Source organism: Haliotis rubra, unplaced genomic scaffold (genome assembly GCF_003918875.1).
Source record: "Haliotis rubra isolate DU_JTF1 unplaced genomic scaffold, ASM391887v1 Scf334, whole genome shotgun sequence".
Lineage (NCBI taxonomy): Eukaryota > Metazoa > Mollusca > Gastropoda > Lepetellida > Haliotidae > Haliotis > Haliotis rubra.
In genome coordinates this window covers 628,288-644,420 of record NW_025767007.1, presented here as the reverse complement: position 1 = coordinate 644,420, position 16,133 = coordinate 628,288, and the positions used below count along the sequence as shown (strand labels likewise).

At 43.6% G+C, this 16,133-nt stretch overlaps 1 protein-coding gene across 1 annotated transcript in view; it reads left to right on the top strand.

Moving 5' to 3' along the window:
- The window catches only part of LOC124284353, a 166,157-nt gene that overhangs the window by 88,689 nt on the left and 61,335 nt on the right, over nt 1-16,133 (top strand). Inside the window, 23 exon segments of the mRNA XM_046720439.1 lie at nt 342-593; nt 1,119-1,421; nt 1,713-1,961; nt 2,337-2,558; nt 3,135-3,281; nt 3,924-4,039; nt 4,783-5,060; nt 5,896-6,185; nt 6,623-6,775; nt 7,494-7,697; nt 8,182-8,352; nt 9,093-9,322; nt 9,325-9,377; nt 9,731-9,981; nt 10,544-10,681; nt 11,371-11,560; nt 11,922-12,103; nt 12,630-12,854; nt 13,175-13,512; nt 13,649-13,817; nt 14,401-14,562; nt 14,806-14,958; nt 15,376-15,555. Of these exon segments, the coding sequence (XP_046576395.1) occupies nt 342-593; nt 1,119-1,421; nt 1,713-1,961; nt 2,337-2,558; nt 3,135-3,281; nt 3,924-4,039; nt 4,783-5,060; nt 5,896-6,185; nt 6,623-6,775; nt 7,494-7,697; nt 8,182-8,352; nt 9,093-9,322; nt 9,325-9,377; nt 9,731-9,981; nt 10,544-10,681; nt 11,371-11,560; nt 11,922-12,103; nt 12,630-12,854; nt 13,175-13,512; nt 13,649-13,817; nt 14,401-14,562; nt 14,806-14,958; nt 15,376-15,555 (4,656 nt within the window).

Genomic DNA, 16,133 nt, shown 5'->3' with positions numbered 1-16,133 from the left:
TAAAGTGTTCACTCGTCACAATGAAGACCTGGGTTTGATTACCCACATGGGTACAATGTGTGAAGCCCATTTCTGGTGTCCCTTGCTGTGATATAGCTGGAATATCGCTAAAACAGCATAAAATCAAACTCACTCACTCACAAACCTGCCTCCCTGCCTTCTCCTCCCACATTATGCTGACAGGTTGCGATATGACTGGAATGGCTCAATGTACTGAAAATCTTGGTTCAATTCATCACCTGGCGAAATATATGAAGCTTTTGATGTCTCTACTGCATCATTTAATCAGAATTTAACACATCTTATTGTTCAAACAATATTAAATTCTGGTTGTATTTCAGGCCACTATTGTGTCAACGGCACAGAGTTTGACACCCAATACAAGTGTCCAGCGGGCACTTACAACCCAGTAGATAAAGCCACAGAACTTGCCGACTGTCTCAATTGCCCTGGGGGCAAGTATTGCCAGGGTGAAGGCAACATAGCACCAACCGGCAACTGCAGCGAGGGATGGTACTGTTCGGGAGGCTCCGACTCACCCAACACCACCACCAATGGAGGACAATGTCAGGCAGGATACTACTGTCCTGAAGGTAAGATACCTTAAATACTGGGCTCTAAGTAAGTAATACTATAGCTCTAAGATCGCTTTGAGTGACACTGAGGGCTCTGATTATGTGATGAAGCTTTTTCTATAAATTTAGTTTATAGTTTTTGTTATCAAAACCATAAGGGTCAAATTAACATATTATAGAACATAATCAAGTATACATTTTCAGACATTTTTTATTTAATTTTGATCTGTAAAGTGAAATATTAAAAAACGGCATGAAAGGAATCTTCTACTTGGAGTGTTTCTCTAAATCACCGTCATGCCATAATACATGAGTTGTCAGGGATAGTGTTAATATTATGAATAGTTTGAAATGATGTAGGGTTAGCATTTAGGGGTAGTGAGGTAGCTTTGAGGTTAAAGTGTTCGCTCATCATGCTGAAGACACAGGTTTGATTCCCTAAACGGTTACATTATGTGAAGCCCATTTCTGTCCTCCAAAATGTAATAATAATATATAATAGGGTAATACTAACACCATTTAATGAGTCCTCTTGTCCTTCAGGCTCCTCTGACCCTCAGCCCTGCCCTGGGGGCAAGTACTGTCACATCGCTGGTCTGGCGGCTCCCACAGATAACTGCACCGCAGGCTACTACTGTATCCTGAAGGCAACCGATGCCATGCCCACTGACGGCACAACTGGAGACCTATGTCCTGCAGGCTTTTACTGCATGTCGGGATCAGCAGCGCCCTCTCCATGCAGTCCCGGCACCTACAGCGGCAGCACCCACAACACCGACCCCGCGGACTGTGTCACCTGCTCCTTTGGGGAGTACTGTGGAGACTACAATCTGACTCTCACATCAGGTCAGTTGCTGGAATTCCATTTGTAATCAACACTTTTCTGCATTGGTTCGCTCATTATTGTTTTATGAGTTAAAATTGTCACTAGAATTAAAAGGTAATCGTGTGATCTTTACTCATGCTGTTTATCACTAGTTTCTCCCACCCATATTGACTGTTAACAAGCCAGAATCTGTTTGAATGGAACAAGAAACAATTATTAATTCATGACATATGAATCATTTGAAGACAAGAATTAAGTAAAACAGTTCACTGTCATTAAATTGATATAATATGTAAATCTCTCTGTTCTAGGAAACTGCAGTGCTGGATACTACTGTCCCCAAGGGGAGAGAACTCCAAATCCATATCTCTGCACTGTCGGCCATTACTGCCCTGAACACAGTGCTTCCCCAACTATCTGCCCCAGCGGCTTCTACCAGGAGAATACAGGGCAGTCCACCTGTGATGAGTGCCCTGAGGGCTACTACTGTGACAACAGCTATGGAGTTGTGTACGTCAACGACACCATCAAATGTCCTGAAGGGTATTACTGCCCAGCAGGTGAGATTTATCGGTTTTGTTGACTGAGAAATCTAATGTTTCTTATAGGTGTTATCACAATTTGGGTTGAATTGTAATATTAGTTCTTTGTCTGAGAAGAACACTGAATCAGCCTAAGAATCTAGGGCACCACAATATGCCTTGCAGAGCAGCTTCCCTCTGAAACCTTTGACCATTGGTTCAATTCTAAACTTTTATCACTTTCCTTCTATGCTTATGGGATTCACCAGGTAGAAAGTACCAGAGGCTTGAATCACCTCAGGCTATCCTACCACATACAGATGACACAACCAGATATAACTGAAACATTGTGAAGGAAGCATTAAACACTCGCTGACAGAATCATTTACACTGACTGTTGCTGTGTTCCACCAGGTACCCAGCGCAGTGACCAGTACCCCTGCCCCCTCGGGACCTTCAACAACCTGACTGGCCTCAAGTCAAGTAACGAGTGTACACCATGCTCTGGAGGCTACTACTGTGGCGTCGTCGGACAGTCACAACCCACGGCGCTCTGTGCTGCTGGCTACTACTGTAAACGGTTTGCCATGTATCTCACACCAAACCAGACTGGAGATGCTGATGTCTGCCCACAAGGTAACCTCACCACACAATTTGATAAAAGACAGTGTTTTTGCCAGTGATGTTCTTTGTGGTAAGCCAATGATCATCTGAAGGCATGAATGAGTGCATGACAAGAAATGACTGTTCAGAGGGAAAGAACCCGAGATAGACAAACTTATCATTGTGGCTGACTAATTGGATTGGTTGTGGCTGACTTGGTCGATATATGCAATCATATCCCAATTGTGTCGAACTTGTGATGTCATTGACTGGATTGTCTGGTCCAGTCTCAATTATTTCCAGATCCACAGACCGCCTCCGTGGTGTAGTGGTTAGAGCGTTCACCCGGAGAGCGGAAGGTCACGGGTTCGATCCCCGGCCGTGCATACCAAAAGACGTTAAAATATGGTACTTATTGGTCCCTGCATACACACGCATGCACGTTGTCATATGAGTGAAATATTCTCCAGCGCGACGTTAAACCCAATTTCACCTCACCACCAGATCCACATCTGAAATGTAAAGCATTAGACAAAAGACAAGCTAACTATAACATCATGGAAATGGCATTATTTCACCTGTCATTGTGACTGCCCTGTCTCTCGTCAGGTTCCTACTGTCCTGAAGGTACTGCAGACCCCGTGCCATGCCCTCCAGGAACATTTGGTGCTGCAGATGGTCTTGAGAGTGAACCTAACTGTACTCAGTGCCTCTCAGGACGATACTGTGAGACTCCAGGACTCACCGATACTGAAGGTAACTGTTGAAGACACTTAGTAATATACTGATTTGTCTGATTGTTTCTTGGGTCGTCAGCACCATACCCATGCTCATGGATTGTACCAAATTATTGGTCAAGATTTTGGTCTAGGGTGGTCTAGATTTAAGATACTGCATGCGTCTTTGCTCCTGCTATCATGCTGGCACACTTGAATATAACTTGTACAAACGTCCAAGTTCATGTGAATAAACCTGTGAAGGTGCAGGTCAGAATGAACCTTCAGTAATCTGTGCTTGTCTTATAGGGGATTATTGGGATCGGGTGGTCAGGCTCACTGGTTTGGTTGACACATGTCATCGGTTCCCAATTGTGCGGGTCAATGCTCGTGCTGTTGATCATTGGATTGTCTGGTCCAGACTCGATTATTTATAGACTGCCGCCATTTCACTGGAATGTTACTGAGTGAGGCGTAAAACTAAACTCACTCACTCACTCACTCGTGTGAATGTATAAAGTTGTTATGGCTTGTAGATGTTACTTGTATCTCGCTGATGACAAGACAGTCAGGAGGAAGATGGTTTGTCCTTAGTTTGATGTTGTTGCATTGGCTGCGATCCTAAACAAGATCTACAGTGATTATGTCTCTTCATTAATACCGCTATGTGCTTCTCCTCCAGGACCATGCTCTGCTGGCTACTTCTGTGTTGTGGGGTCAAGTTCAAGGACAAGTGAGATCTGTCCAGAAGGGAGGTTCTGCCCTGAAGGAACTGGAGTCCCTGAACTATGTCCAGAGGTATGTGCCATGTTCTGTCTGCTTCCTGATTCTAATGGACCCATGAAGATCGGGGTTAGAAATGGTCTTTAGCAACCCATCCTTGTCGTAAGAAGTGACTAACGTGATCAGGTGGTCAGGCTTGCCTACTTGGTTGACATGTCATCATATCCCAATTGCGTAGATTGATGCTCATGCTGTTGATCACTGCATTGTCTGGACCCGTGAAGATCCGAGGTAGAATAGGTCTTCACCAACCCATATATGCTTGCCACAAAAGAGGCGACTAATGGGATCGGGTGGTCAGACTCGGTGACTTGGTTGACACATGTCATTGTATCCCAAATGCTCAGTACGATGCTCATGCTGTTGATCACTGGATTGTCTGGTCCAGACTCAATTATTTACAGACCGCCGCCATTTAGCAGGAATATTGCTGAGTGCAGCATAAAACTAAACTCACTCACTCACTCACTCACTGCATTGTCTGATCCAGACTTGACTATCTACAGACCACCACCATATGTCTGGAATATTGCCGAGTGCAGTGTTAAATAACATCCAAACCAAACCTGCTTCTAATGAAGTTTCATCACCTGAATTTCATTGATTGATCCAAACTGAAAAAGGGATTTGTATATGATTCGTTAAATTAATTAGCATATATACTTAGCTCACAGAAATCTCACTTAAATTTTAAAGCTTTTGTCAGTTGAAGGTATTACTCCCGACAGTTTTTATGAAATGCCTCTGTTTATTTTCAGGGCACATTCAACCCCTACACTGGTATCAACAGCTCAGATGGCTGTACACCCTGTACTGAAGGTCAGTTCTGTGACCTGGCTGGACTCAATGTCACATCTGGAGCATGTGAGCCAGGGTTCTACTGCCCACCTGGGCAGAATGCCTCCAGACCTTCCGATTATGTGTGTATTGTTGGACACTACTGTCCACTCAACTCATCGCAACCTGTGCCATGTGCCAATGGAACCTACATGAACCACACTATGGCATCTGAGTGCTACATTTGCCCAGAAGGATGGTAAGCATGAATTCTACAACTTGTTTTTAACCTTTGGAAGCAATGTTTTTTGCCATTTTAAAAATAACTCTCATTAAACTATGCAAGCAAAGAAAGCAATGGAAGATAATCCGTAATGATATTGATGGAATATATGAATCCACACTCACATTCTGACAAAAATCTTCTTCTCTCATTGATAAGTTTGCAATGAATGTATTACGTAGCTCACTCTTCATATCTTATAGACCAATGCTTGGTCTCTGACTATATATAATTTTGATAGAAACAAACAATTCCGTTTAGATTGAAAAGGAGCGAAAATAGGAAGGGAGATTCAGAACCTGAGGACATCTAGACTTGCTTCATTTAGGGTTTTAGCATTGCAGAAAGGGCTAGGCAGAAGGAAAAATAATACGGTTCCAGAAGTGTGAGACAGGCTACATATACTGGACAAAATAAGTTAGGGATATTGGTATTTTTATGATTGATATTTTATCAGTTTGTCAATGAGTAAATAGATTATTACTCATAATATCAAAATTTACACCTATCCCTAACTATTTTTGTCCCGTATATTTTACTGCACCGAAGTTTTCAATAGCAGATTGTTTTCATGTATATCACTCAAGACAGGTCAGAAATCAGGAATAGTCTTATTGTGTCCTTGCAATATTCCTCCAGGTACTGGGCAGTGGGGTAGCCTAGTGGTTGAGGTGTTCGCTCGTCAGGCTGAGGACCTGGGTTCGATTCCCCACATGGGCACAATGTGTGAAGCCCATTTCTGGTGTCCTCCAATATTGTTGTATATTGCTAAAAGTTGTGTAAAACTAAACTCACTCACTCACTCCTCTAGGTACTGTATCAAGGGTGACCTGGTGCAGCAATGCCCTGAAGGCTACTATTGCCCTGAAGGAACAGGCATCAACTGGCAGCCTTGTCCACATGGAACATTCAGCAACACGACTGGCCTGGCCTATGAGAGCCAGTGTGAACAGTGTACTGGTGGTTATTACTGTAACCAACGTGCAGCCATAGCTCCTGCAGGGATGTGTGATGAGGGATACTTCTGTGAATATGGCCTTGACCGTGCCAGACCAAGTGGAAATAACTCTGCAGTTATCATCGGATCATGTGCTGATGCAGGTGTGTGATATATTTGATCCTTCATGGATTACATGCTTTCCAAATTCCACCTAAACGTCTGTCTGTCTATGATCTGTTCAGGAATCTTTATATTCACTTGATATTTAGGGCCTTTTCAGGGTCACTCAGAAGCATTTCAATCACTCTGTAGAGTCACTTTCTTAAGACAACCCAGAAACTTTGATTATGAGTTTGATTCCTAGCCTGCTCTGTTTGTGTGTCTTCGACCCATGAAGATCGGGTTAGAATTGATCTTCGGTAACCCATGCTTGTCGTAAGAAGCAACCATTGGGATCAGGTGGGGATAAACCACTCACTGACTCACTGTTTTATAAGCATAGTTCATTCACCCATACTCTGTTAATCCAATTGCTGCTAAATTCAATACACATGGTATTGATGTTGTGTGGAGTGTAGCTTCGTGTTTGTTTTGCCAGGTATTGAGACTGGAGTGGGTGGAATCTGCCCCGTTGGTCACTACTGCCCCCAGGGAACATCACACCCCATCCCATGTGGCCCTGGTTCCTACAGCAACATCACCGGCCTGGCTGTGTGTTACACCTGCCCTGCAGGGTACTACTGTCTGGAAGGTAATCATTACTTGATGAAGTTTTCAGAGCCTGAATTAACCAATCAATTGAGTATAAACTGGTTGTCAACTGTGTCTTCTCAGCAGGGTCAATTGGAACAAACAAAGGTTGCATGTCATAATATGTTTCATTTTGTAATGCAGGCATTGCAGCATGTATCAATACATGATTAAAATGATCCCTACTTATGTGGTGGTGGGTGGCCTAAATAGAGACAAGAATTGCCTGGAAGGGACGATGGGCACATAAGTACGTTTATATTTCCATCCGAGATCATATACCGATATATGGTCTCTGATTTCCATGGAGTCAATGTCATCCTCTACACTTTGTGTCTCAACTTTATCAATTCATGGATTCTTCAGAACATACCAATGCCAACACTGGCTTCAAATACTGTAAAGGTGTGACACAACTTTAATGGACGTTAATGATTTGTATTCTTTTGGGGATCAGGTGTCATGAGTTGATCAGTTTGTAAGACACCACCTGTGTTGACCCTGCTTAGGATCGATGGCTATTGGTTCTTGAACAGATTTGTCCTGATTATGACCATCTCGTGTCAGCACATTGCCATGATCATGGACGTCAGAAAAGTGGCAAACATGTTCGATGCTCAAGAGATATGCAGCATCAGTTGATACAACTCTTACCCAGCCATCACTGTCATACAAATCACTTGTGTCTTCATTCTCTGATGTTTCCTGTTTCCATTCAGGAGCAGACAACTACTGGAGCACCCCCTGCCCATCAGGTTACTACTGCCGTGACGGCACCACCGCTGCACATCAGTACCCCTGCCCTGCGGGGACCTACTACAACCTGACCATGGCACGGGATGTCATGGATTGTCTCCCCTGCCCAGGAGGAGAGTACTGTGAGACTGATGGGCTCAGCATCCCCACGGGGAAATGTGATGAAGGTTGGTACAAGATTTGTTGAGATTCTTTTTGCACTCGTGACTTCTGCAGTAAGATATGTGGAGGTGTAGATAGTTTATTGAAAACAATCATTTAAGTAACACACATTGTTGTTTTAGTAGATTGAAAAAGATGAGTTCATAGAGGAGTGTTCAACGAAGGACTATATGGATTTATGCAGAAGTGGTTTTGGATGTGAAGCCTCATGATAGTGTCTTTCATTTACTTACAGCACAGATCCAGGTTCAATTTCATTGGCATTGAAATGAATATCCTGACATTTAACACATTTTATGTACCATTTAGAGTCTCCAGATGTCCTGTGGAATCTACTGCCTAGAATCAGTCTTGGCAATTATTTACAAGGCAATACCTGAAACCACATCAGTTCTTTAGCTGAAATATACTGAAATATATTTGAAGGACCCTTTGTAGATCAAGATGCAAGATCAGCCAGATTGCCTTGACACATTTGAATGTTTCCAGGTTGGTACTGTACGAGCAACTCTACCTCCAAGGCGCCTGTGGACCCTGAGGGAGGAGAGTGTCAGCCAGGATTCTACTGCCCTCTTGGATCCTATGCCCCTGTACCATGTGACCCAGGAACTTACTGTCAGGTTGCCAGCCTTGACCTACCCACTGGGAACTGCACTCCAGGTCAGTAGTGGTTAGTGTAGCAGGGCCTGGAGTCATCCCATAGGTGGCGTTCTTACTTTGTCAGCTTGCTGATGGGGTTAACCTCTTTGGTCAGGTGGACAAGGCGTCCAGCTTCGGATTAGAAGATCTGTGGTTCGAATCCCAGCATGAGATTCAAACATTTTATGGCCACTACATTAGTCTTCAGTTATGTTTTCCATACGCTTATATCTATATCTGTGTAATACACTGGGGCCGTGGGGTAACTTAGTCTTCGGCTTGAGGAGCGAACGCTTTAACCACTAGGCCAACCACCGTCACTACATTGATTGAACGATACATAGAGGATACTAAACGACCTTCCATGTAATACCAATTTGATTAATAAAGCTCATTTGATGCTAAATCTTTCACGAGTTTAATTAAAATGGTATTTCACGGAAGCGAGTTTAGTATTCTGTTTATTACTCTCTGATATTAATTGATAGAAACTGCGGCGAAACTGTCTACAGTGTGATTACTCTCAGCTTTCCACAAGTCAAGCAAGGTCTGGTACCATTGTTACGATGGTATTAGCATTGTGACGTCATAGCTGTAAACCATTATGACATCATACATCTAGAGGTATTACACTAGTGTAATATTGCCGTAAAAAATGTTACAATGCAGTATCCTACACGGGCAAGTAATAATGTGATATATCTGTTATGTTACTGTTTAATATAAGCCGAGTCAATTGCTTGTTTCTTATTTTGTGACAGGCTACTACTGTACCCTACAAGCTAGCACTCCCACCCCTACTGATGATGTGACAGGGAACATCTGTCCTGTCGGCCATTACTGTCCTGAAGGAAGTGGTGCTAAGCAGCCGTGCATGATGGGATACTATCTGAATGTGACAGAGCAGGATGCGGAGTCTGACTGCAAACTGTGTACAGCAGGGATGTTTTGTCCAGGTTCAGGGTTGGAGCTGCCTGTTGGGAGCTGCAGCGCGCTGGATACTACTGCCCAGGGGGAGACAACTCATCCACTCCATATGATACAAGGTAAGTGATATCAGAAGACGATCATTGCATGTTAATTCTAAATGTTTGTAGGTATGATTCTGTTATATTGCTTGAGGCTCAACAAGAACATTTCATTATGTGTCATTTTAAATTGTTTCGACACGTTAAAGCAAATTATCATGTTACATGTCACCAATATCATCTTTTCCCCAGGATATACCTTTCAGACCATGTTTAAAACTTGATATGCAAATATAATTTGATCAGTTTGTAAGGCTTTCACAAAGCAAGGTAATTTTCTGAAGCTATAGCTCCACATCTAACTATCAAAATAGTACCGCAGTAGTGGTACACCAATTGCAATAGTCTTCCTACATGCATCTCCCCTCCAGATGCCCTGTAGGCCACTACTGCCCCGAGGGAAGTCCTGCTGCCATCAGGTGCGAGAACGGAACCTACCAGGACCAGGAGATCCAATCTTCTTGCAAGACCTGCCCTGCCGGCTACTTCTGTGACAACACCATGAGCATCGTCGTCCTGGACAACTCCACCACCATCTGCCCAATGGGATACTACTGCCCAGAAGGAACACGCTTCAATCAGGAGTTCCCCTGTCCTGTGGGCACATACAACAACCTCACTGGTAACCATATCATTGCTAAAGTCATTTCCCTTTGAAAGTAGGGGAGGTGGGTTAGCCTAGTGGTTAAACCGTTCACTTGTCATGAGGAAGACCTGGGTTCGATTCACGAAGGATACAAGGACACAATGTGTTGTGAAGCCCATTTCTAAAAGGTGTCCCCTGTTGTGATATTGGGCCTTGAACATTGCTAAAAATCAGGGTACATAAAGCCCATTTCTGTGCACTCACTTGCTGGAATATTGCTAAAAGTGGCGTTTCAGTCAGAAAGGGTAATTTGAGTAAAATGCAATGGGGTAACTTGTAGATATGCCATCTTGTTAGATTTTTTTGTGAAAGGTTTAAGCTATGAAATTTAGTAATATCCATGAAAATATCCATTAATATCCTAGGATAACTTTGATCATATGTTTAAGATTATATCTACTATTTATTATTGTGATGTGAATTAAGCACCTATTTATTTGTTTTGCAGATAGATTTGAATGACATCTACTAGTGTCTTGATTGTGAAAAAAATTAAGTTATTTTGTGTAGCATTTAGTGAGTGTTGTATGTATTGCAGGTCTGTCAATGGAGAGTCAGTGTTCACCCTGCTCAGGGGGATTCTACTGCCCCAACCCAGGCATGACCCAGCCCACCAACCTCTGCTCTGCTGGCTACTTCTGTAAACAGTATGCCAACATCTCAGCTCCAGACCAAGGTAACTTGCAGCATATATACCTACCGCGTGTATATTGTTTGATTTCAGCTTGTCACTCAGTTCAAGACCCGTGAAGGTCCGGGTTAGAATATTGATCTTCAGTAACCCATGCTTGTCATAAGAGGTGACTAAGCGGGATCGGGTTGTCAGGCTCGCTGACTTGGTTGACACATGTCATCGTTTCCCAATTGCATAGATCGATGCTCTTGCTGTTGATCACTGGATTGTCTGGTCCAGACACGATTATTTACAGAATGCCGCCATATAGCTGGAATATTGCTGAGTGCGGTGTAAAACTAAAACCATTCACTCACTCAGTTCAAGTGTGATCAAAATATTGTGTGATGTTATTTCTAAATTTGGAAATCAGTTGTCAGATGAGTCTCTGTTCTAAAGTGGATAATTTACACAATGATCAGGAGTTGGGGTGACCTCAATGGCACTGCAATGTGCTGTGCAAACACACATCCCATTGGCAATCAAGAAACATGATCACTGGCTCAGATCATCTACTTGCCCTTATTATATTTCTGGTTATATTTGTCACCACCATACGTGTGGGTGTCAGGAAACATCTCAGACTTCTTCATTTTGGGATTTCATCCCAAATCCCTTGATGTGATACTGAAATAAATTCAAAACTGCTTTAGAAGCTCATCTGCTTCTTAACCATCTTTCATCTTCTGTAGGAGCAGACGCGAACATCTGCCCTGTCGGCCATTACTGTGTGGAGGGCACAGCTGACCCCTACCCCTGTCCAAAGGGAACATTTAACAACCGAACTGGTCTGGAGAAGGAAGGGGACTGCACTCTGTGTACAGCAGGCGCATACTGCGAGGATACTGGCATGATTGAAGTCAGTGCACCATGTGAAGCAGGGTGAGCACCATCACATTTCCCTTTGGAATGTTATCTGTCTCAGAAATTGGTTTAATTGTGATAAAAGGGTGTTTCTGTCACTGAAAATATCAACTTGCCACAACCTTGATAGATATAAGTAAATTCAACTCATGATATCAATTATCAGATTCTCCAGGATTATTATCCAGTACTCATTCTCATAAACATGGAACAATCCACAACACTTTGAGCTTTACAACCACATTAGCACCATCCTCCCATTATCCTACTAAAATCTTTTATATGGGGTGATATGAAGCCATATTCATTCACTCAGGCACATGTGATGTATATGCTGATAATACAGGGAGATATGACTGTAATGATTTTTCATCTGTAGCTACTACTGTGTCTTGGGGTCCAACCATTCACGTCAAGACATCTGCCCAATTGGGAACTACTGCCCCGAGGGTTCTGGAGCCCCGACCCCCTGCCCTGCTGGAACCTACACCAATACAGAGGGCCTAGCCAACGTCACTCAGTGCACAGACTGTGATGAAGGGAAATACTGCAATGACACAGGTGAACATACCTGTCTCATACTTAAAGCATGCATAGTTAAATCATTGAATTATTAATTAATTAAAGCTAATGATGTTGGACATTATTACAAGTGTAAGAGGGTTCACTGACAGTCTGAAGACCTGTTTCCTATGTCATGCTTTAAGATCCAGATCACTCTGAACTTCATACAGTTTCATTCTCACTCTTGGAAGATTCCTACCCCAGTGAACTCACACAGAGAGCAATTGAATTCTTAAATGATGTAGATCTGGTGAGATTTTTGTTATTGGTCTGTCATTAATGTAGAAAGGAGAACAGACCATCCTGATAGAATAATCTTGCATATATTTTTTTTGTACAAAACTGCACACTATTGAAAACTATTATTGTATGATCTATATACAAAGAAATATTTGACCTGAATATGAACAGGCTGGAGTAGGAGCTCAATCTAAATCTGTTTGTCTTTTTAATGTTCTGACATATATTGGAATCTTGACATCATATCGACTGTTTTACCATGATGACTTGATGTGTTGTCCAGGTCTGTCAGCACCAGTGGATGACTGTGACCCAGGCTTCTACTGTCCTGGAGGTGACCATGTCCGGAATCCTGTGGAGACACCATGTCCAATTGGTCTGCACTGTCCTCTTGGGAGTGGACAGCCTGTCCCATGTGAAGCTGGAACATACACCAACTTTACCCAGGCTGATCAGTGTCTCATCTGCCCTGCTGGGTTCTACTGTGTACCAGAAGAAGTCATTGCAGGTGAGACTGATGGGCATTGATTCAAAGATTCATGTCCTTAGGTGTAAAGATCTGATTGCAAGAATCCTGATTATGAATCCGGGCATATGCATGTTGGTTTCACAGAAGTGAATCTGTGACCTTCATCCTTTTCAGTATCTGCTTAGATGTCACACTGGGATACACTAAAATTACTGATCAAAGTGACTTTCATTCATTTGGACTAGGTCAGTGGAGTGTAAACCTATTAGACAAGACTGTTGAAGGAATTGTTATTGTTGATCTGTTTCCACATGATCTGATGGGAATACTGCTAATACTATTATGTGTTATTCTTTTAGGAAACTCATCTTCTGGATATCGTCTCTGCCCACGTGGGTTCTACTGTCCAGCTGGAACCGGACGGAACTGGACAGCATGTCCTGCTGGGACCTACAGCAACATGCTGGGTCTGATGGATGTGTCAGAGTGTCTGCCATGCACTGGGGGACAATACTGTGACACCACCAACCTCACCGCACCGACTGGCGACTGCAGCCCCGGCTACTACTGCACGACAGGCGTTGACACCCCAACACCCACTGGCAACCATACTGGAACCGGAGGCATCTGCCCTATTGGACACAAGTGTCCAGGAGCTACTGTCATCCCAGAGGGCTGTGAAGCTGGAACATATCAGGTAAGCGTTGAGCAAAGCATCTTCCCGAAAGCAATCTTTGCAATATGATTGCCATAGGTGTTAATGTATGGGATTTGCATCCATATAGTGCAGAAGTATATGAAGGTGTTTGGTTGAACTTGACCTTCCCTTTCAGGACAAGGACACCCAGCCATCTTGCGAGACATGTCCCGCTGGTTACTACTGCATCGCCAACAGCACCACCTACAGCGACAAACCTTGCCCGTCCGGATACTACTGTCTGGATGGGACACAGTATGACATACAGTACCCCTGCCCACAGGGAACATTCAACAACCTCACAGGTAGGCAGACTCGTATACATAGGATTGCTTCTCAAAGACAAGGTCCTTGTATGACTTGTGGTCATTGTTAGCAGACTTACAGTTGATGAGGCCGTATCACTGGAGGACTTTCAATCACTGTAGTATGTGTCACTGTTGGACATTTTTGTATTGACAGAGCTGAAAGGTTAGCCATTGTTTAGATTGTATTTTCATTACCTGTTTTGTGGTTAAATATTCTAATACTCCTGGACACAGAGCAGTGTATAGCCCATAAAGATTTGGGTTGCAATTGGTTTTCAGCAACACATGCTTGTCTTAAGAGGCGACTAAAAGGATCAGGTGGTCAGACTTGGTGACATGATTGACTCAGCATATCCCAACTACATAGATCAATGCTCATGTTGCTGATCATTTGATTGTCTGGTCCAGATTTGATTATTTACACACTGCCATGATATAGCTGGAATATAGCTGAGTGCGGCGTTAAAAAAACAAAGAAAGAAAGATCAGTGTATGCTTGATGTCATTGCTTATTTCTTGTGATTGTTGATTTTGTTGAGTGTGTTGATAATGTTTCCATGTCCATGTCCTTGTCTCTCAGCCCAAGGAAACCTGTCCTCCTGCAGTCCCTGTACCCCAGGGTGGTACTGTGGCTCGCCAGGGCTCTCCACCCCCACAGACCAGTGTGACCCAGGATGGTACTGTACCTCAGGCTCAGCCCAACCCACACCATCCAGCCCTGAGGGTGGACAGTGCTTGGCAGGTAATATTTCTTTTGTTTGCAATACATGTATATACATTAATGAAGTCTGTTATCATCTGGGGTGATGGGGTGGCTTAGTGGTCACAGCGTTCCCTCACCACGCCGATGACATGGGTTTGATTCCCCAATACGTGCAATGTGTGAAGGCCGTTTCTGATGTCCCTTGCTTGAATATTGATAAAAGCAGTGTAAAACCCAACTCACTGACTCTTTAACCAAACTGTTGAATCCTCTCTCCACCAGGAACCTACTGTCCGAGGGGCAGTGCAGCACCATTGGGCTGTGACCATGGAAAGTACTGTGATAGCAACATGATGGACACACCCAGAGGACCTTGCATGGCAGGATATTACTGTGATTCAAACTCAACCACAGACAGGCCAACTGGAACTGGAGGTAACTTGCCCTCTGTACTGTTACCAACAGTTTGTCCTGCATAAATCAAAATATCAATGTCTGTCTGTCTGTCTGCCTGTGTCTCTGTGTGTGTCTGGCCAGAAAAAAGGTATTGCTGATTCAACAAATCTAAGGCTATATGCATGTTCCATCCTAGTTTAGGGCTATAACTCTAGGCTGTTGGTACATTACCTCACACTGCAGAACATACTGCAGGCTGTGTTGAAAAGTTCATGAATAATATACTGCAGAATTGTTCAAAAGTTAATGAATAATATGACTAATATTAAAAGTGATGTGGTGTTAAATAATACTGTACCAAACACAAACGTAGTTGTATATCATATGTGGATGAATATTTTGAGACTAAACTAAAATTGAGAGTTTTTAGTGACAGCTTTGTCTTGTTTTCTCCAGGTGACCGCTGCCCAACTGGTCACTACTGTGTTGAGGGCACTGGGTCCCCAAGTCCATGTGATCCCGGATTCTATCAGCCCAGTCTGGGAGCTCAGAACGTCTCCTGGTGCATCATCTGTACTGCCGGGAAGTACTGTAACCAGAGCGGCCTCGAGGCTCCCGATGGTGACTGTGACAGAGGTAGGTACACTGTCTACAAATGGAACTACTCAGAGACCATCTGATTAGGTAACCATCTGTAGACAAGGCAGCTTAGAGCTCAAGTGGGTAACCACCTGTAGACAGGGCAGCTTAGAACTTAGGTGGGTAACCATCTGTGGACAGGGCAGCTTAGAGCTTAGGTGGGTAACCATCTGTAGACAGGGCAGCTTAGAGCTTAGGTGGGTAACCATCTGTAGACAGGGCAGTTTAGAGCTTAGGTGGGTAACCATCTGTGGACAGGGCAACTTAGAGCTTAGGTGGGTAACCATCTGTAGACAGGGCAGCTTAGAGCTTAGGTGGGTAACCATCTGTAGACAGGGCAGCTTAGAGCAGAGGTGGGTAACCATCTGTAGACATGGCAGCTTAGAGCAGAGGGGGTAACCATCCATAGACAGGGCAGCTTAGAGCAGAGGGGTAACCATCCATAGACATGGCAGCTTAGAGCAGAGGGAGTAACCATCTGTATACAGAACAGCTTAGAGCTTAGGTGGATAACCATCTGTAGACAGGGCAGTTTAGAGCAGAGGTGGGTAGCCATCTGTATACAGCTAGGTAAC